The sequence below is a fragment of the Desmodus rotundus genome, chromosome 3 (genome assembly GCF_022682495.2).
Source record: "Desmodus rotundus isolate HL8 chromosome 3, HLdesRot8A.1, whole genome shotgun sequence".
NCBI lineage: Eukaryota > Metazoa > Chordata > Mammalia > Chiroptera > Phyllostomidae > Desmodus > Desmodus rotundus.
The window spans coordinates 185,723,583-185,744,514 of NC_071389.1; the positions used below are offsets into that span (position 1 = coordinate 185,723,583).

The window sequence follows — 20,932 nt, forward strand, 5'->3', positions numbered from 1 at the left end:
TTCTACAAGTTTTATTGCTTTTCTTCTCTTAATTCTTCTCAATAAATTTTCCTGATTGATGGTTTAGCCAGTCACTTGACCAGCCGCTTAAGTATCCTGATTTATTTTATTTTATTTTATTATTTTACTTTATTTTATGGCGGTAAGAACATTTAACATGAAATCTACCCGCTTAACAAATGTTTAAGTGGTATTGTTGACGATAGGTGCAATGTGAACAGGCCCAGATGTCTAGGATTTATTCATCTTGCTCAACTGAAACTTTATGCCCATTGATTGGGGTGGGGGAAGGAGTTACTAATTAATGGGCAAATATCTTGATTTTAAAGTTGTGATTAGTAATCAACAGTTCACCTTACGAAGGAGACAAAGATGGAAGCTGCTGACTTTCCACACGCATGAATCTGTTACTTTAGGCTATTGAATGTGAATTGTTGGCTCTCTCTCTGTGAAGAACATTGCCATGGCTTCGGCCTTGCCAGCTTAACCTGGTCGGCTATTGGGTCCTGGTTTCTGTACACTGTGAGTGCCCTGTTTAAGAAAATGTGAGTCCAATCTAGTTTTTAAAAAACTAATAAAACAAAAACAGATGATGACTCATGGAACAAACTATTTTTAATTTTACAGCTATGTCTCTTTAACTATCAAAGGATATTACTCTGGTTGATGTATTTTTGGTTTATACATCAATAGACAGTGGTGATTAAGAATCTGGCTTGAATCCAGGCTCCACTACTTGTCAGCTATAGGGGTGCCTCTTTCTGACTTTGTATTTGATCCTAAGAACCTAGCATATGCCTGGCTTGGAGTGTGTGCTCAACAGACATCTATGCAGTGGGTGGATGGGTGGGTGGGTGGGTGGATGGATGGATGGATGGATGGGTGGGTGGATGGATGGATGGGTGGGTGGGTGGATGGGTGGATGGATGGATGGGTGGGTGGGTGGATGGGTGGATTATCTGAAGCTATGAGTCCAGACATTTATTTTCTTTTCAGATGGTTCTTTCCTTGTATAGAATACTCCACTCACCCCAACAGGTCCAGTCCTGCCCCAGACTCAGCAAATTCTGGGGAGCCCTATATTGCATCTAATTCTAGGAACTCGGCTCAGTCTTGTTCCTTGTGACAATCCCTGCCTTCTGGTGTGAGTCTATTTGGTGAGCCAGAAAGGTGTGAAAGGTGATGATTGAATCATGAAAGAAGATTAGGAACTTGTCAAGCCACAGAAGTCTGAGGAAGGCATTCCAAGATACATAGCCATTATAATATAATAGTATAGAAGTGCAGAGATGTGAAGGAAGGAGAGTGAATAACCATGTATAGGATGCACAAGTACTTTAATATTATTTAAAAATAATATTTATGAAGCTGAAATTATAGTAAGTACTAGATTATTAAGGATGTTGAATGCCACAAAAGTAGTTTAATTTATTCCTTATATAATGCTGTGCCTTTGTAATATTCTGAGTAGATGTGACATGACCATAGAGGTACTGTAGAAAGATCTTCCCAGCAGTAATGTGAAGGAGGATTTAGAGAGATTAAGACAAGAAGCACAGAGGCCTGTGAAGAGACCAATGCTGTAACTAGGTGAGAAATGGTGATGGTCTTGCAGGTTAAAACTATGTAAGCAAAAAGAAAAATCTTGCTTGATAATATAAACTTCAGAACTTGATTCTGCAAGTTTCAGAAAAGTTCAAAATCAAAGTTTTCTAGTGTGTGATCTCTATAAATAAATACACACACCTCTAGGCAATAATAAGATACTTTACCCAAACACCAACCACATATTGTGAAAATAAAAAGCATGAAATTCACATGCTGCTTAGTCTTTTATTATCTATAATTATGGTTCTACTTATTAATATTTATGAATTTGCTTCTCCCAGTGGATTTTCAGAACATTAGCTCTTCCACACATCACATAAAACCTGATCTTGCAAGATGACCTTTCAGAATAACTTTTCATTCTTATGAAAATATAACACATCCTTATTTCTATCGTACCTTTAATTCCACAGACATAATGTTTCAGCTGCCTATTTATGCCTATATCTTTAAAGAATATAGTGTGAAATTTATTTTCTTGTTCTCCAAATTCATACTCCTTTGTTTGCTATTATTAAATCCCAATTACATGCACAAAGACACTGTCTCCTGAGATACATTTACTTAATGAAGGTTACAGTGTTTATTTATGTGAACTGAGACTTCAGAACATATATCTGCCACAACCTGTGGTTAAGTTGTTTCTGCATAACTCTAGTGCGTCAATTTCTTTATTCCTAATGTAGTTTTAGGAAAATTAGATTTTGAGATGGAATTTTTATTAAAAGTAGGAATAATCATATAATACCATCAAGTACGATAGGACTGAAATAGGCTTGCTAACACTGGAGGAGTTTACATTTTAACAGAGAAATTAGCAATAATGTCTCCCAAACCAAAGGAACTTGTTCTGTTAATTAAAATATAAATAACCTCTGAAATTCATAGTATTTTGTGGCCTTTTTGATCTCTATAACACACAGAAATGAAACATTCAATTTTGTAAGTGTTTATCAGGGTGACAGTATGTGTATCTTCTGATTTCGCAATGGCTTGCTTTTACATATACCGTCATTGCATGCCCAGTGGCCCCTGGAGGTGGATGCTCTGCTGCTATTTTATAGATGGGAGAATGAGCTTGGAGAGGCTAGATGACTTGCCCAAGGTCATACCGTTAATCAAATCAGCAGAGTGCCGGGGATGAACACAGCTGTTCTGCTCACAGCCCTGCGATCTTTCTCTATGTTGCACCTGCCACTCACCAAGATCTAATATTTGCCCAATATCAGCTGGTAGGGAATATAAAGACCAGTAAGACATGGTTCCTGCCCTTTGGTTGAGAGATAAAGTATAAGCACAGTTAGCAATTTGCAGTGGTTTTTGAGTAAATGATAAAATGAATCGAGACAGTGAGGTCAGAGATAGGAGAAATTCTCATTAGAGTGATAAAGTCATAGTTAGTTTATAGTAGCATAGTAAAGTATACTGTATATAGTATACTATGTTTACTTTTCTGCTTTTTAAATGTACATGAATTTACTGCCTTAGACTTGAAAACAAATGAAAAACAATCATATAAACTAAATTTTCTAAAGAAGCAGATGTAAGCTATAGTTCCAGTACTGTCTTTGAAAGAAAGGTTAGGAATATAAACAAATGCAAGAATCTTTATAACAAAGGTAAATGCTTACATTAGAGTTTACAACTCTTAACAGGTCTCCTTTTGCTTTTCAAAGTGGTCATGTAGTGATTTTAGCATGAGCAAATTTGGGGAGAAACGTAGGAAGAACGTTTTTTCAAAATAAAGTATTAATGTAATAGAAGAATCTATATTCCCACTGGCGCTCAGCTGTATTCCCTAAGCCTTTTACATGTGTTCCAGTTTGGGCATTATGTATTTATTTCTGTATCTGCATCTTTCATCAACCTGTTAACTGCTTGGGGATTATTCCCAGCACTATCACAGTGCCTGGCACATATTAGATGTGCAAAAATCGGTGAAGTTTATTGAGATGAATCTGGGACTTGATCGTCCAAACCCTGTCAGCTCCTGAGCACTGGTGAGGTCTATGTGGCCAGATAAGTTTAAGCCACTAGGACTAATGAAAGGTATATTATTTATGAAATGTTTTATATTAAATATTTTATATTGTAAGTAGTATTTTTTTGAGTTGCTAATTTGTTGGCAACTTTTTACTCAAGGCCAACCCTACGGCACAAATGATTCTGAGTACAATAGCAGTTGATATGGAGGCCGGGGTCCAATATGTTAGCATCACAAGAACGTTTCCGTTATCTTAATGGCATCCTTTTCCCCCACCACATCTTATATCTATGCCACCTTCATCACAAAAATACTAGCAAAATGTAGTATTGCCTAATCTAATATACATTTATTAATCTCCTACCATGTCTCCAGCAGGATGCTAGTTACTAAGGAGACAGAGATGAATGTCTGTGGAGCACAATTTACTGGCCAGGCAGTGTGCCAGGCACTGGGAATACAGCAACTGGCTCCTGCTGTCAGAAAATTTATATGGTATTTCACACTCTAATGGGATGGAGAGAAATGAATTGACAGGTGAAATAGAACATGGAGAGGGAGCACCTAATTCTGCTCCACTGTGACAAGGAAAGCTCCAGAGAGAAAACAAAATTACACCTTGGCCTTGACGGTGTGTCCTAGCCTAACAAGGACCCCTTATATAAAGCGCACACTTATATATAACACACACACACACACACACACACCTACCTCTGCTCTATTTTTGTCTCCGATTAAAACTAGAAAGTTAATTAGGAAATAAAAGACAATTTTATTTAAAATAACTTACAACGGCATAGTGTTAATCCTGCCAAATGGTTATTCTTTCAAAGAATATTTCTGATCATTGAACAATTGATTTATCAATCACAGACCTCTTTTTTAAAAATATATAAAAACATGAAAACTTTAAAAACAAAGGAAAGGAAAAGAAGAAATAGAGGAATAGAAATGTAAATGGTTTTTCACAATTTTTAACTTTTTCATAGTAGTCTTAGTGATTAAGTTAGAGAATAGCCCCACCTTGTGACCAAAAATCAGCTAATTGGGTATAAAGAGCCCAATTGAAACAAACCTTAAACCAGTCTCCAGAAAGGAGGAAGCAGGAAAATGGGAAAAGACTGCCCCTTCAGGCTGATGTTATTGTTACATTTCTCACGCTAGTAAAACACCACTTAGTTTGTGCTCTTGTGGTTCATTCTCATTACTGATTCTAATTCAAAAGATTTATATTTGATTTATCTTGTAGGAAAATTATTTTTCTAAACCCTTCTTTTATTTGTTTTCTACATTTTCTCTATGTTCACTTTTGTCCTTTATAACATGCATGAGATGAAAAATTGTACTAAGCATTTTAACCTATTTTTTTTTCAAAATTATTAACTGCAGTTAGATGGCCAGTGGAAGTAATATCTTTGAGAGGTGAGATTTGGGATTTAGAAAGACAAAATAGAAAATTAGGTAGTCAAAGATGATTTCTAAAAATTAAATATTTTAAAATCAGTTGTACTTAATATTATTCCCAAATCCTTGCCTACTATGTAAAATAATAGCACAGTCATGAATTGTTATTTTAGATAACCACAACTGATTGTGTAGTCCTCAAATGCCGAAGACTGCCTTTGTCTGAAAGTGTAAAGAACAACCTTACCAAGAAAATACAGATCTTAGCTGTACCACCTAGAAAACTACTGAGGCAAATCACTGATCAGCCAATTGTGTTCATCCCTAGTAAACAGCAGAGTGTAAAAGCGAAAGAAAACATAGCTTTGCAAACACAAAAGTGTATGAGCTTGATCTAAGATTAAGATGATTGAGACTAAGATGGAACGAGTGTGTTGATCCACTTCTCCTGAACAACAATAATCATAGCTCTTATTGTCATTATTTTCCCTGATATTTATGGAGGGTTTACTGTTGTTATAATTTACATTTCGTAGATGAGGAACCTAAGGCTTAAAGAGATTAAGTAATCTGCCCATGATCAATTCATAAATCAGATTTCAAACTCAGCGCTGGTTCACTACTTCTTAACCGCGGCTTGCTGGAAGACAGGAGTGGTGCCCTCAGACTCAGATTCCAGCCCTCTGCATTTAAAGTTGTACCTAGGTTGGTCATGGGTATTCAGTTCAATCTGAAACAGCTGGAGAGAGGACAGTCTTCCACATGATGTAATCCCCGAGGTGCACAACAAAGACACTGTTGTTAAGAGAGAGCACACTGGAGTTGCTTAAAGAATAGAAAGTCGAAGGGGAGAAAAGTGTGGCATTTTGACTAAAGAGAAGGTCAAGGGATCAGTATGGCACACTTTAGTTTCTTCTAAAGGTGAGGATTAAAATGAGATAAAACTCATGGTCAAGGACAACAGTGTGGGGGTTCCCTGGGGCAGAAGGAGTAGGGGGAGGCAGAGGAGGGTTTAGGGGAGACAAATGGTGGTGGAAGGAGACTTGACTTGGGTGGTAAACACGCAATACAATATACAGATGACGTGTTGTGGAACTGTGCACCTGAAACCTGTATAATTTTGTTAACCAGTGTCATCCCAATAAATTCAATAAAAAGGAAACAATTAAAATAAATAAATAAAGGTGAGGATTTAGGCTTTGTGATTCTGTGAAGGGTTATTAGATGATAATTAGACCTTCTAGAATCTGGAATCCAATTTTCTCCTTGTTCGACTCACCAAAGCTCTATGGCTCTAGGTCTGGTGGGGGATGGAGTAGAGCAGTCTAGTCTGGCTCAATCCTGGGAACTCGTGTTCATCTTAATCCACCCCTCGGTCACATCATCAGCTTTCTTTTTCTCTCCACATTTCCCGGTCCAAGCTCTTTTGGAGTGGATCCATGCACAGCACAGGCACCAAACTAGTATTTGTTGAATGAGTGGAGGAAGTGACACAAAGGAGTCTTCATTTATAAAGTGGAATCAGCTAGATAAAGAAAGAAGGAGGATATTCCAAGTAGAGAGAACAACAGGTACAGAAACTGGGCAAGGTGCATTGTGTAGGGACTGCAGTGGCTGAACACAGCTGGACTAAGGGCTGTGTGATATGACGGACAGGTCGAGCAGCTTAGTCATAGATAAGTGCCAGGACACTGGAGCCTGCTAGCTTTGGTTTGAATTCTAGTTCCACTTCTCACCAGCTGTGTGTCCTTGGACAAACTATATAATCTCTCTGTAACTATCTCATGGGGTGTTAAAAAGATTAAATGAGCTGTGCCATGAGGAGTATTTGAAACATTGCCCAATATAAAATGAGCAGTCAATAATTGTGAACTCCTAGATTATCATGTGGGTGAGCAGTGGGTGGTAGGATAGGCAGTGGCAGGTCCTGGAGTTTCCTATGTAAAAAGGAAGGACATTTATGCAAAGCCACGGAGAGTCTTAGAAGGTTTGTAGGAAGTGAGAAGTCAGGGTGGGATTTGAATTATATAGAAAGATAGTTCTGGGGTAGAAGGAGACTAAACTGAAGGCAGGAAGACCAGTGAGGAGTCCATTGCAGTATTCCAGACAAAAAGAACTAAGAGTTAAACTAAATTAATTCCAGGGGTAGTGGAGAGGAGAGGGAGCCCCTAAGTGAGAAGGCAGGTCTAATCACAGGAGTTAGCACGTGACCAAGTGAAAGGGAGGCTGAATCTCAGTTTTCAGGAGGGGGCAGTTGGATGGGTGAGAATACCAATCACGTGAAGACTAGGAATGAGGTGGACTTGGACGCAGATGAAGAGTTTAGTTCTGTGCATGGTGTCTTTAATTTTTGACATGTTGAGTTTGAAGAGAACAGTCAAGTACCAGTGCCTAGTAGGCAATGGATAAACAGGTTTGGTACTTCAGAGAGAGACGAGAACTCTGATAAGAACTCTACCCATTATTAAGTGGAGCTGTTTACACTTCTGGGCTGAAGAACAATAATTGGGGGGGGGTTGTTTAAGATGCTATCTATGCCCTAATTAGAGATATTAATATTTAAAAGATTAACAAATCCCATGTAGAAAATGATGAAGTTGGAAGATTCTTTTGGCAGTTCAGGAACATTATCATTTATTGTCAGACAGTAGTGATTAAACAAAGGCCCTGTCAAAATGAAAGACATACCAATCATTGATGTAGTTGTATTTCTCGGATTTTGGTATCTGACCTTCTTTGCCCTGCCTTTGGCTGGAACGTGTAATGTATAGTATTATTTAAATGTGTGCATATGGATGCAAATATTAACATGTGTGTATATAATGTGTTTGTAATTTTACAGTTCTTCAACAACGTTACCTCTGCAATGTTTAAATTTGTCCCACAGGTATCTCTGATGAATATATAACACCGATGTTTAGCTTTTATAAAAGTGTGGCAGAATTAAAAATGACTCAAGAAGAGTATGCTCTGCTTACAGCAATTGTTATCCTATCTCCAGGTAATTTCAACGTGAGATTTTTATTTTTATGCTATTGGTTCTTTTTTTTCCAATATAATCATAATAATGTTTATGAAATAAAATCAGGAAAACACAGAATTAAAAAAGGAAAATGCCTATACCCCCACTGCTTCACACTGAACCACGGTAACACTTCAGTGTGTTTCTCCTCGACCACTTTTTGAAACCTCACACCCACTCAGTAAGTGCACCTTTAATACTGACTTTGTGCTAGCCATGGTCCTGGACATTGGGGGACGTGGCGGTAAATGAACAGGGAGAACACAGCAACATGGAGCTCTCCACACTCTCGTAGGGCAAAGATGGCAGCAAGTGAAGAAACAAAAATAATTTGTGGTAATTACTGAGGTGGTCAATGCTAAAGATGAGACTATAAGAGAAGAAAGTGGCAGCAGAGTGTCACTTTAATCAGTGACCAGGGAAGGCTTCTCCATGAGGTTATATGAGCATGGACCTAGATGAAATTATATATACATTTTTTTTTACAGCTTAGTATTTATTTATAATTTTAATTAAGTTCATTGCGGTAATCATATTTTACCATAATATAAAACATAGTATCTTTATTTAAAAGTGTACTTTTATTTAAAAGCCTTTCCCCATGTCACTAAAACATTACACTGGTAAACGCTTATTGTCATGCCTGCACCACATTCTGTTGGTGACCAATCATTTACTTAATTTTTACCATATGTTTGGATATTCAGAATATTTCCAAGTTTCTGTTGTTTTAAACAATGTTGAAAGGAATACCTCGGTACATATATCTTTTTCTGTATTTTTTTGCTTAATTATTTGGGTTTAAGCGATGCCACATTCATAATTTTAAACCATTTTATACGTGGTATTAAGTCAGAAGCTAGTTGTTACTTTGATTTACCATAAAAATTATAATCAAAGAGAAGGAAAACATGTTGGCAGTACCTACTAAAGTTACACACGTGTAAACCCCATGACCCAGCCATCCCAGTCCATGGGCTGTGCCACCAGAAGTGACGCTTACGTTCACCACTCAGGTTACTTTGGGGGCATTGATCAGAAGAGGAATTTAGGGAGGCCTCTGAGGGCAGTACATTTCCTGTATCTTGATCTAGTCGTGATTAAATAAGTGTGATTATGAGATCTGGTTGTGATTAAATGCGTGTGTAAAAATTCATCCAGTTGAACACTTCATTTGTACATTTCAAATGTACAACATGTGTAAGTTCTACTTCAGAAAAGGGTAACATTACTATATACTTATGCCGAACATTCCACTTTTTAATTTCGTGGCTTTATTTTCAACTTCAAACAGACAGGCAATACATAAAGGACAGAGAGGCTGTAGAGAAGCTGCAGGAACCTCTGCTTGATGTGCTACAGAAGTTGTGCAAGATCCACCAGCCGGAAAACCCTCAGCACTTCGCCTGTCTCCTGGGCCGCCTGACTGAGCTGCGGACATTCAATCATCACCACGCAGAGATGCTGATGTCGTGGCGAGTCAACGACCACAAGTTCACCCCGCTTCTCTGTGAGATCTGGGATGTGCAGTGATGAGCACCGCGGGGGCTGCCTCTCCGTTTTCCGCACATTATAAATCTGATGTGTAACTTTCCTTTATTTCATTTGTACCTGGTTTCGCACAAGAATTTTGATGAATATTTATGCAGGAATTGTAGAACTTCCACAACTGTAAATAGGGGGCTAGGTAGAATTACTCTCTCTACTTTGTATTTGGCATGGCTTCAGGGAATCTTCTATTCTAATTGGCATGCCCTGTTCGCCTAATAAAATTGGTCATTACTTCAATTCTTTATGTTGAAATGGGGAAAATCTCATTTTGTTCTTCATCTTCCCTTATTGCATATATTTTATTAAACAGTTGTACATACTTTTGGCAATAAACTGAACATAATGGCAACAGGCTTTCATTTGGGAACAGGATTTGAAAGAGTATACAAAACAATGACACCCTATTGAGCCTGAGGGGATAATTTATAAAAAAATAAACTCTCACAACACAAATGGTACATTTTTCATCCCCAGAGAAGCCCTGGTGAACATTCATTCACTTTAGTAGCCCTCTGATCATTTCGTTTTCTTTGACATTCAAAATTAATGCTTGTCACATAAAATATCCCCATGCATATTAATTACACTGGTAGGGGGCATACTTCCTATAGGCATGGTCCTGAGGCAGCATCCACAAATTCGGAGGATGCAAATAACTCCAGTGAGGGGATGTTTCCTTTTCTCTCTGAAAAGTGCTCACTGTTGCCTTCAGTGCATATAATTAATCATTTTTTGTTTTGTTTTGCTTTACTTTTGGAAAACACTCCGTTAGCCAGGTGCACAGCTGTTGTATACTTACTCCAAAGCAGGAATTAGTTCATTTCCTTCCTTCATTGTTATACGGTTGCATTCTTCTCCCCATTATCCTTTGGTGAACACAATAAAACACCTTCTATAAGTAATGGGCTTATATCTCCCTTTCTCCTGAAGTCAGCCAAAATGGAGCTTGCTTAGCAAGCAAAGGGTTGTTTTTTCTGTTTGTCTTTGGTCTTTTTGTATTAAAATACTGGGGCAACCCTGAAGTCCTAAAATCAGCTAGCCAGTGGAAAAGAGAGTGCGTTGGGGCTGCATCAGTTGGATTCCATCTGCTCCAACACCAAAGACTTGACTCCCCACTGAGTACAAGGTTCTTTTGCTAAACACAGGAGAATACAAAGATGACTGAGACGCAGAAATTATCTCGGCTCAGATGCATTTTATAGGTTCCCCTGTCAGCTAGCTGTGGCTAGGTTTAATCAATGGAAGGCATCCGCGGACAACTGAAGGACAGAAAGGGAAAACCCAGAGTATTTCTCCCTTGCTCTCTGCCTCACATGGCATCTCCAGAAACGATTTCATACCCCCTTGGGCAAACTGTACCCTATTGTTAAAGGCCCGGCCTGGATTCCTCTTTTGAACTTCCAAGCCCTAGAAGTGCAGTGGCTTCCTAGGGTTACTCATCTCTGGGTTGTCTCATCTGCTCCCGTTTCTTTCCTCTCCTCTGAAACCAGGTTCCTCTTTTTGAAGCACCTACAGTGGTTCATGTTTTCTCCCATCCAAGTACTAACCAGGCCTGACCCTGCTGAGCTTCCGAGATCAGACGAGACTGGGCGCGTTCAGGGTGGTATGGCCTTAGACTGGTTCACGTTTTCTGACTGGAGCCTGACTATATAGTTACCTTTTTTTTTTTTTTGGTTATACTTGAACCTAAGAGAATGTAGAACTTGAACTGCTGGAAGCCATCTTGTAACCAGAGGAAATCAGAGTATAAAGCCAATTTAAACAGCAGAGCCATTTGAGACGGGATTCAGGTTACATTATTTGAAATCTTAGATTAAGCTTTACCTAAAACTAGAGAATTCTATCAAGGGATTTTAATTACATGAGCCAATTATTTTCTCTTTTCATATGTGAAAATTGAGAACTTTTCCCTTCATATAGAACTAAAAATATCTCTTATAGGGGTACTCTCAATGGATTTAGGGCCCACCCTCATCCAATATGATCTCATTTCAACCCTTAACCTTAATTATACCTGCAAAGATCTTATTTCCCAAGGTCACATTCTGAGGTTCCAGGCAGATACAAATTTTAGAGGGGATACTATTCAACCCATCATATAGTTAATATTTTAGTATTAATAACAATGGTTATCATAAAATTTTATATCACTGAATTACTTATATGTTATTTTGTTCATGTAAATTGGTAACAGTCCTCTAAGATAGAACTTAGTATTGGTTTTAATGAAGTTGGCTTTCAATAGATTATCTGCTGAATGAGTAGTTTAATTAATTGTGAATGACTCATTGTGAAATTTTGTTGACCCAAAATTTCATTTAGTATATCACCCAAAGCAATATTGAGATTGACTCAATAATGTAAAGGCATTAAAATCAATAGCAGCAACCACAAAAATGCAGAAAAAACAACTAGGAAACCCAAAGCAAAAATAAAAAACCTCCAGCTATGGTATATTTTAAGCAATAGAGCATTCCTGTAGAACTGTGAAAGAGCCAAATCATATTTCAATATACAAGGGGTATATGAGAGAGTCTCTTCTGTGTTCTGTAAAGATGTTTAGTCAGATGAATGATTATTCCTAACATAGTAACTCAAAATTTAGATTTCCAAGCTCCATACTTACTAAACTGGGGTACATCTTCACAATACTGGGAAAGACAGAACTAATAGACTCTGTCATCTGATGAAAGCAAATGGATGGGGCTTGCTCTGCATGTTGCAATCATGTTGATTTCAAGTAAAGCAAGACTCTGAAATATGGCTATTAACCCAACCACCAATTAGGAAATCTACACATGAAAGTAGATTGCAGCTCATTAGGTGGAACCTTCAATTACTAATTGCAGTGTTAAAGGTAGGTAAGATGATGAGTGCACTTATCAAGTGGGGTGCTGAGAATTAACATAAAAGTGAGGTTGGGAAAGGAGGAGAACTGTTTTCTTCTTTGTATGGAAGGGGGAAACACCAAGAATCAAAGAATCTAGAAGAGAATCCTCACATTTCACCAATGAAGAATATGACCTTAGAGAGGAGAAGCCATTTCCACAGGCTGGCTGTGGATTCACTTTTCAACATACTGTCTTGTATTTGTGTAAGGAAGAGAAATTATCAAGACGAGCCAAGCAGACATGAGAATAAAATGTAAGCAACCATAAAATACCCTGCTATCAAAGTTTCAATAAATGGTTAGAATTATTAAGTGTTGTGTGTTTGTGTGTGTGTGTGTGAGAGAGAGAGAGAACGTTTCTGTATATACCTCATATAGCAATTTTTAAGAGGTACTCAAATGTTTAGGCACATTGTATGCATGTAAGAAAAAATAAAAGAACTATTAACTAATGATTCATCAAACAATATCTATATAACATAATTTGTTTTTAAGGTTCTCCAGAGAAGTGTACATATTTCAATATTAGGGCTCAACAAATCCAATTTAAAACTACACAGCCACTGGACATTTTGCTAAATGAAGGGGTATGACAGTTGCCTGTAGTTTTAAGTAGAAACATCATAAAGCATAGGCTGATTTGAACAACACGTCCTGCGAAAATTGATCCATTGCAGTCATGGGCCATAAAATGTTCTGGGAGGGGCTGTTGGGCATCAGGTTCAATTACCACTTACAGGTCAACCTTTTGATGTCCATCTTCGCCCACCCTCCGAAAGCAGATATGTTCTGTGAGAGCAGGCCCCCTGTGCTTACGGTATAGTCTGGTGAAGAGCAAGTGCTCCATAGTACTTGTTGAATTGGTTTCTCAAATCTGTATCTCTTGCACAGACCAATTTAATCACCTTCAGACCTAACTTACCAAATATCTTCTGTACACCTCTACCTACGTGTTCCTCTCATACGTCAAACTGAACAGATGCCAAACCAAAATACACTGTTCTTTCCCCAAAGTTGTTTTTCCTGCATTCCTTAGATCCGTATCAGTGTCACATGATAACCAAGTCCAGATACATCCACTTCTTAGGTATCTCCTGACACTTCTTCCCCACCATCCCTTCTGAGCTAGTTTACATAAATGTCATCTATTTTTTTTGTTGTTTTTAAAGATTTTAATTTATTTTTAGGGAGAGGGGAAGGGAGGGAGAAAGAGGGAGAGAAACATCCATGTGTGGTTGCCTCTCACACACCCCCTACTGGGGACCTGGCCTGCAACCCAGGCATGTACCGTGACTGGGGATCGAACCAGAAACCCTTTGGTTCACAGGCCAGCACTCAATCCACTGAGCCACACTAGCCAGGGCGTCGTCTTTTATTTTTTAAATTGCTGCCAGTCTTACTCCTTTCTTCAAAATCCTTGAAAATATTTTTTTCTAAAACAAACTTATTCATACCATTTCCTCCTAATAATCAATTCCAATTACCTATAAGAAAGAATCTAAAGTCCTTGGCACCTACCAGGACTTTCATATGTGCCTTTCTTCTTCAGCCTCATCTATCTCCTGATCTCCAAACTTTAGTCATTCATTCATAACTGCTATGCCCAGATTATCCCAGTCGCTCTCCCATCTCTGGAACCTTGTTCTCTGTGCCTGGAAAGCACTCCCTTCTCCTAATTATCCTTCCTCTTGGCAGATTCGTATACATCCTTCAAAATTCAACTTCTTTCAAACCTCTGACCATCCCTGTCCAAGAATGTTAGGGGTCCCATCTTTCACAGACCTCCACAGACTTCCGCTGATTGAGGCTTTACCATGCTGCAGGGCACTTTGTCGGAAGGACTGTCTTCATTTTAGTCTCTTCAACCAGCAATAGTACTCCGTTTGTTTTTGGTGAGTGAATGAAGGAAAAATGCGGGCATGCATGCCCTAGAGAGAAAGCATAAATCATTCCAGGTCAATCCCCACACTTTGTAGACAGGGAAACGAAGTCCCACAGAGGTGACTTAATTTGAGAAAACTGAACTAACAAGAGAAGAAGGGCCTAGAACTCTAGGTTTTTGGCCATTGATTTTTTTTTTCAATTAACATGCCACATTTACAGTTATTACAGACCCATCTCTTGTTCCATTTAAATCTAGTCTCTGCTTTATGTCATCCTGTGGAGAGCAGGACCAATAAAACGGCATAGGTCCAACTAAGATAGCATAAGGTGTATAAAGCAAAGTAGAGTCACGTATGTCAACTAAAATGGCTGTCAGTCAGCCCTGACACTTTGGTTCAAGAGGAAAATTACCTAAGTCAGAGTAAACACATCTGGCAAGGAGACACACTTAAGATATCCGCACACGAGGTCAGAATAGCCATGTCTGCAGAGCAGGACCACCCATAGATAAGCTCCTGGGCAAATTCCCTGCTTGGCGTCACGGCTGCCAAAACACTTATCAAAAAGACCCAGAAGGCTGGAGTCCACCACTGTCAAGGTATAACTGAGGCAGGTTCCAGACCACTGCTGAGACAGCTGAGTTCCACACCCCAGAGTGCTGCTCCACACCACGCTGATCTCCCTTGGCATCGTCTGCCCGAGGCTCTGCCATGCAGGGCTGAGGACTTCGCCTGCCCTGCTGCCCACCTCGCTTCGGAGGTCCTTCCCTGCAAGACACTGACAACTCCCTGGCCCACAGTGCTGTCTCCTGGTCTTGCAGACTGAGACTCTGAGACTGGGGTTCATTATGCCGCATGGATTGTTGTGTGTGTTACAATTCTCTGAGATTGTTAGAGTGTGAGTAGGATGTTAATGTATGTTGAAGTTTTACTTAGCGTGAACCTGCACTCAATAAAAGCTGAGTGAGTAGCATACTTCTGTGTGCGACTCTCCTCCTAGGTGCCGGGCTGCTCCGCAGGCAGCGAGCCGGGAGGCAGTTACCCTGCTGACTTATGGGAAAGACTGTGTCACCAACAGTTGCTGGGGACACAGCCCTCAGAGCTAGTAAGCCTATCTCACTGTGCTGAGGTTAATTTCTCTCCCCTAGCTCTTGCGTTTTCTTAAGGAAGTGCCAACATCCCTTTTTGATTTTGGTTTTGGCCTGCAATTACAGATGGAGGATTCCTTTCCTCCATCTGTCACCCTGATCCCCTTAGGAGAAGAGGGGTCTGGCGCCGAAAGTTTTCTGCGTAGGACTCCCATTCCTGCTTGGTGACTGCCTCCGCGAAAGAAGGCGCCTTCAGTACGGCCAGATCGGGAGTGCATTTCAGGTTTGGAGGGACTCTTAACTGATCAGGATGAATCTCAGGACAACGCCCTTACACTCCATTGGGCCACGTTCCAAGATCCTGCCTATCGGGACTAGTAGGAAGGCATGTTGCTGTAACAGAGGGGCCAGAGGGCAGGACTTGCTCAGTGACCAAGACGGGCGTGAACGCTGAACTAGTGAACCAAGGCTGGGTGCCCAGGGATGACTGAGACACGCGCGCAGGTCTCGTGCTCCCCGGGAGACCCGGGGGCGGGGCCTCCAGCCACGCCCCCTTCCCGCCCTCTGATTGGTCCCTTCGAAACAGGCGGTGGCGATTCGCGGCAAACAGTAAGGCTAAGGCGGTGGCGTCGGTTGGTCAGGGGCGTTGCGGCTCCCCACGGATTGAGCCGCGATGTCGCTCCCCAGGGCCCAGTGACCCTTCTGCATCAGCTCTGGTGAGTATTTCCCTGTTCACTTTCTCTTACCCTCACTAACTTCTACTTGCCTTCTCTGGGCTGCCGCGCCGCAGCCTCCGGGCTCGGGGAATCCCCCGCGTTCCGAGGGGTGGAGGAGTTGGGAGGTTGGGACCCTAAGCTTCGGGATCCAAGACGCTCCGTGATTGGCCCACTGCGGGAGTCGCGAGCTCTGATTGGTTCCTGGGGCCGTCAAGGCGAAGTGGGGTCTGCCCGCCGCTGCCCACTCTGGTGCGTTGCGAGGGGCAACAGGTGTGCAGGAGCGGCTTCCGGCCTGGTGCTCGCGTGCTAGTCTGGGGAAGAGGCATCCAGCCGCCACCGTTCTAGCTTTAGTATCCAAACAGGGATCAGAGCCTGAAGCTCGTTTAGGGTCTCCCGCGGCACCCACATACCCGAGCGCTTAGGATATTTAGGATCATTTCTGCCGCATCACCTTCGGGAAGATTTGATGAAGTCACAGACCTTAGAAAGAGAGCGACGCAGTCATTTCCCCTACGCTCTCTTCCCTATTTGTCCTCTCCAGTCCATGCAAGGCCCAGATCGCAGAGAGGGACGAACGGGGCGATCCGCGCGGTGCTTCCTACTCACACCCCTCGGGCGGCAGAGCCGCGTGGGTTCGGGGGCGCTTGCAGATTGCCTGTAAACGGGAGGGAGGTGTCGGAAGGCATACTTGCCCATGCAGTCGGTCCTGGCTCCTACCTAATCCTTTCGACCCCAGGGATTGAATCACACGGATTTATAGTGCTCGTGGCCTGTGTATGGTGGAGAATCTGATTCAGCCGCTACTAAGTGAAGAGATGGGTTTTGCAGGCCCAGGCCAGGTCAGTTTGGGCTTTGCTTCGTTTGTGTGCAGAGTGCTGATGATGGCTGCTGCCTCGAGTTCAGTGATCTGTGAACTGCCCTCTGAGCACGTCTCGTGCGAGACACTTAAATGATTAGGAATTAGAATTCTTGCCAGCTCAGATTCCCTCTGGGAGGAGGCTGGAATGGATTTAAACGAAAAACGGGAAACTCTGGTGTAGAAACTGATTCGCGTTGTCTGTGATCTGTTTCAGAAACTCGTTAAAGATCAATGCGGAATGAATTGTAGGTGTCTTTGCTATTTTGAGGTTACTGAATTAAAAGTAATACTTCTTTCTAGTGTAGCAGAGTTGCATGTGGGCTCTGAAATCAGACTTTACTATGTGTGCGAATTTAGGAAAGTTATTTAATCTTTGTAACCTAAATGTCCTACTCTGTAAAGGAAAGTTAGTAATAGTTCCTACCTTATTGATGCAAGGGTTGTTGTGAGGATCGAGTGGAACAATCCGTGTAACTAGTTTGGTACAATGCCTGACAGAGGCTGTTCTGTCCGCGCTGGTTAGTTTGGTGGAAGGGGGCGGGTGGAGGCAGTGCCAGAGGCAGTGATGCTTATCATCCACCGATTAACACCTGCCAGGCACTTACAGTAGCAGCATCTGGCTGGTACTACACACTCTTAGTTATCAAATGCATTATTACTTAGAATGTGCCAGGTACTGTATTCTTTGTGCCTTGTTTATATTATTCTTAAACCTCTTAGTAATCCTGCGCTGTAGTTGGTGTTATCTCCCTGTTGTAGATGAGTAAACTGAGGCTCAGAGAAAGGGCAGAGCCTTCTAAGGTCCATCAGAATTCAGTCCAGACTGTCACATTCCAGTATCCAGCTGCTTTTTTGTATGGCGCTGCCCTTGCATTTATTTCCCCAGCATTAAGCACCTTCTCTGCCCATTGTTGTTTGTAGGTCCCAGGTTCATTTCTTCTGTGAGTATGGGTTTATTCTGATACTTCATTAATTAAAAAAAAAAGAAATAACTTGTGGTGATGGTGAATCAAAGCATGTGAAAAGAGAGAATGTCAACAATATACATGCTATTACTAAAAAACTAAGTGAGTCCGTTGGTGTTTGGAGAATTGGTCAGTTCAGAAATGTTTCCTAATTTATTCCTAGTTCACCCCCCTCCCACAGTCTGTCCCCACACCATTGTCCATGTCTGCGTGGGTCATTCCTACATGTTCTTTGACTACTCCCTTCCCCTTCCTCCCACCATTGCCCTCCAACCCCCGCTTTCCTCTGGCAGCTGTCAGACTGTTCTCTGTTTCCATGTCTCTCGTTCTGTTTTGCTCATTAGTTTATTTTGTTAATTAGAGTCCTCTTATAAGTGAAATCATACAGTATTTGTCTTTAACCGACTGGATTATTTCACTTAGCATGATAGTCTCCAGTTCCATCCGTGCTGTCGCTTTTTCCTGTAAGTCTTAATTTAAGTTTGGAGATAAGAGAAGGAAGTTCAGTTAATTCAATAATTGTTTTCAAGCCAACTGTTGATGAGGAAAGTAAGGGATTAAGGTTATTATGTATCATGATATTTTACTTTCTTGAAGTAACATGTCTGTGTGTATGTCTGTGTGTATGTTTATTTCCTATTACTTGTTGCTCTCTATACTTTGACATCAGGTACCTAATGAACCATGTGATGTACAATAGGGTTTGAGAAAATATGAAACTTGAGTCTTCTGTTTTCTCACTTCGAGCTTCCCTGTTTTTAATTGAAATTTGACTGCCGTAGAAAATGCCTTAGAGTAATGTTTACAAGATACAGGCAATAATAACAATTGTATTTCTTTAGTATTTCTCCTAAAAACTCAAAAAGTTTTTTTATATTATTACATTGTTACAGAGTAGGTTGTTTTAACAAAAAGTTACCATGTATTTTCTAAATGGATTACTAATTTCCAAAAGAATTAGAATGTAATAAAATGTAGCATATATATACTAAGTGTAATTTCATCTTTGATGCTAAAAGTATCTGAGGAATTTATAGTATTATGACCGTGATGTGCTAGATATAGCTGAAGTGCTGGCTGGTAGAGATTCTGCCTATTGTCACACAATATAAACTTTTGTGTAAGAAAGTATAGTATTAGCTATGGTGAACGGCTCACTTTATATAGTTTTAAACGTGATGACTATTGTTTTCGCTACTTTATATAGTTTTAAACATAATGACTGTTGTTTTTCCTTGATGGCTGACTTGTTAATATTTTTGATTCCAAAAATAAAATTGGCTGTTGAAAAATAATTTAGCTATTTTCAGAAGTTTTCTTTTACACACACAGACACACACAATTTAGAAAACATTGTGATCTAAGTAATAAAATTATATATTTTTGGTTGTGTAAGGTATAATGGACATTTTTTCAGATTAGTAGATATAGCTCTATCATATATTGTTTGAAGTGGCTAACTAAATCCACTGTATAAGTGTCCCATAAGTTATTTGAGCAGTTTCCTGCTAACAGACACTTAATGTTATTTTTACATTTAAAAAAATTTTTGTTTTGAGGGTACCTTTATTAGAGCTGGGACAGTGAAAGAAGGAAGGGCCTAGGATAGGAGAACCCACAGGAGAGAGATGAGGCAGGGCTGCTTTGGCTCTACATTTCTTTTTATTGATTTTTTTTTTTTAGAGAGAGAGAGACAGGCAGACAAACAGACAGACATTGATTTTTGTTGTCCCACTTCTCATGCATTCACTGATTGCTTTTATGTGCCCTGACTGGGATCGAACCTGCAACCTTGGTTTATCTGATGAGGCTCTAACCAACTGAGCTACCCGGCCAGGGCTACATTTCTTTATGTTAGTGTCTGTGTGTGTGTATTTTCCATAGAGCCTTTTAGTCTTTCATATATAAAGGCAAACTGATTTTAAGTTCTTTTAAATTTTTGTATCACTCAGAATTTTATGACAAATTAATAATTCTGTCTAATACAAAATTTAGTTATCAGGTTGAATCTCTGCCAACCATTGAAAGAAGAAAATTTCAAATAAAAAAGTGAAGACTCCCAACAATTGAACAGTTTTTATATCTTGCAAGTAATATGTGATGTTTTATTAAACTGTAAGAATCTTAGTTCTTTTTCTTAAAAGTTTTCATTTGGCTTTGGAAGCTGCCTTTCTCTTAAATAGATACACCACAGATTTATTTCATTATTGTTTCATATTCCTTTTAGTAATATATGCAGCATTTATTATACTTAGGATTAATTCCAGCACTGATTTTAGCACTGATTTCTACATAGAAGTGGAAGAAATGGAGACTGTTACTTCCTCAAGGACCTGTATTTTAAAAAGTATGGAGTACAGTAAAATTGAAGCATATCTTGCTATATAACCTACACTGAAGAGTGGGCTCATGGGGTTCAATTTTAGAGAGATTGAATCTGAAGGATAGGTAGGAGTGAGTCTGGAAGAATAGAGTGTCCTATGTAGATGGGTCAGCTTGTGCTAAGAACTAGAAATGGGAGAGCATGGAGCTCGAAGGGTCTAAAAGTTCAATATGGCTCGAGTGTAGGGTTCAAGAGATGAGGCTGCTAGAGATTCCTGGAAAGCTTTATTTAGCTTTGCTAGGAAGTTTGGGCTTTCTGCAAAGGCAGTGAAGAGCCGTTCTGGGTTTTAAGCATGTCCTCAGGTGGGAGTTTGTGAAGATCACTGGCTGCAGGACAGGAAGAAAGGTTGGAGGCCTGCAAGGCTGAAGAAAGGGTGACTTGGTGGGAAGCTGTGCCAGTAAACCTGGAGAAAGATGATGGGGGCTTGAACGAGAGGAGTGGCTATAGGTATTGAAGAGACAGTTTAGATGTAGAAGCAACAAGACGTCGTCACTGATGGTTTGGGCTGAGGTGAGGCAGGGACCCAGGAGTGAGGAGGTAGATGTGTGAGCGAGGAAGGAAGCGAGGATGGAATCAAAG

General features: G+C 40.3%; 2 protein-coding genes across 14 annotated transcripts in view; both read left to right on the top strand.

The window, feature by feature from the left end:
• Nucleotides 1–9,922, top strand: part of NR1H4 (nuclear receptor subfamily 1 group H member 4) — a 66,709-nt gene extending 56,787 nt beyond the window's left edge. For all 10 annotated transcript variants that reach the window (XM_045187224.2, XM_045187225.3, XM_024579354.4 and 7 more), the window contains 2 exons: nucleotides 7,884–7,997; nucleotides 9,313–9,922. In XM_045187224.2, coding sequence (XP_045043159.1) covers nucleotides 7,884–7,997; nucleotides 9,313–9,551 — 353 coding nt within the window. In that variant the 3' untranslated portion in view covers nucleotides 9,552–9,922. The remainder of the gene's footprint in view (nucleotides 1–7,883; nucleotides 7,998–9,312) is intronic.
• Nucleotides 9,923–16,051: 6,129 nt separating this feature from the next.
• GAS2L3 (growth arrest specific 2 like 3) overlaps nucleotides 16,052–20,932 on the top strand; it is a 31,705-nt gene continuing 26,824 nt past the window's right edge. Inside the window, exons 1-2 of one of the 4 annotated variants that reach the window (XM_045187185.2) lie at nucleotides 16,062–16,146; nucleotides 16,883–16,985. In XM_045187185.2, the coding sequence (XP_045043120.2) occupies nucleotides 16,923–16,985 (63 nt within the window). In that variant the 5' untranslated portion in view covers nucleotides 16,062–16,146; nucleotides 16,883–16,922. Of the gene's footprint in view, nucleotides 16,147–16,882; nucleotides 16,986–18,409; nucleotides 18,435–20,932 lie in introns of those variants that run through there. The other 3 variants (XM_024579365.3, XM_045187184.2, XM_053921959.2) reach the window with 3 other exon arrangements.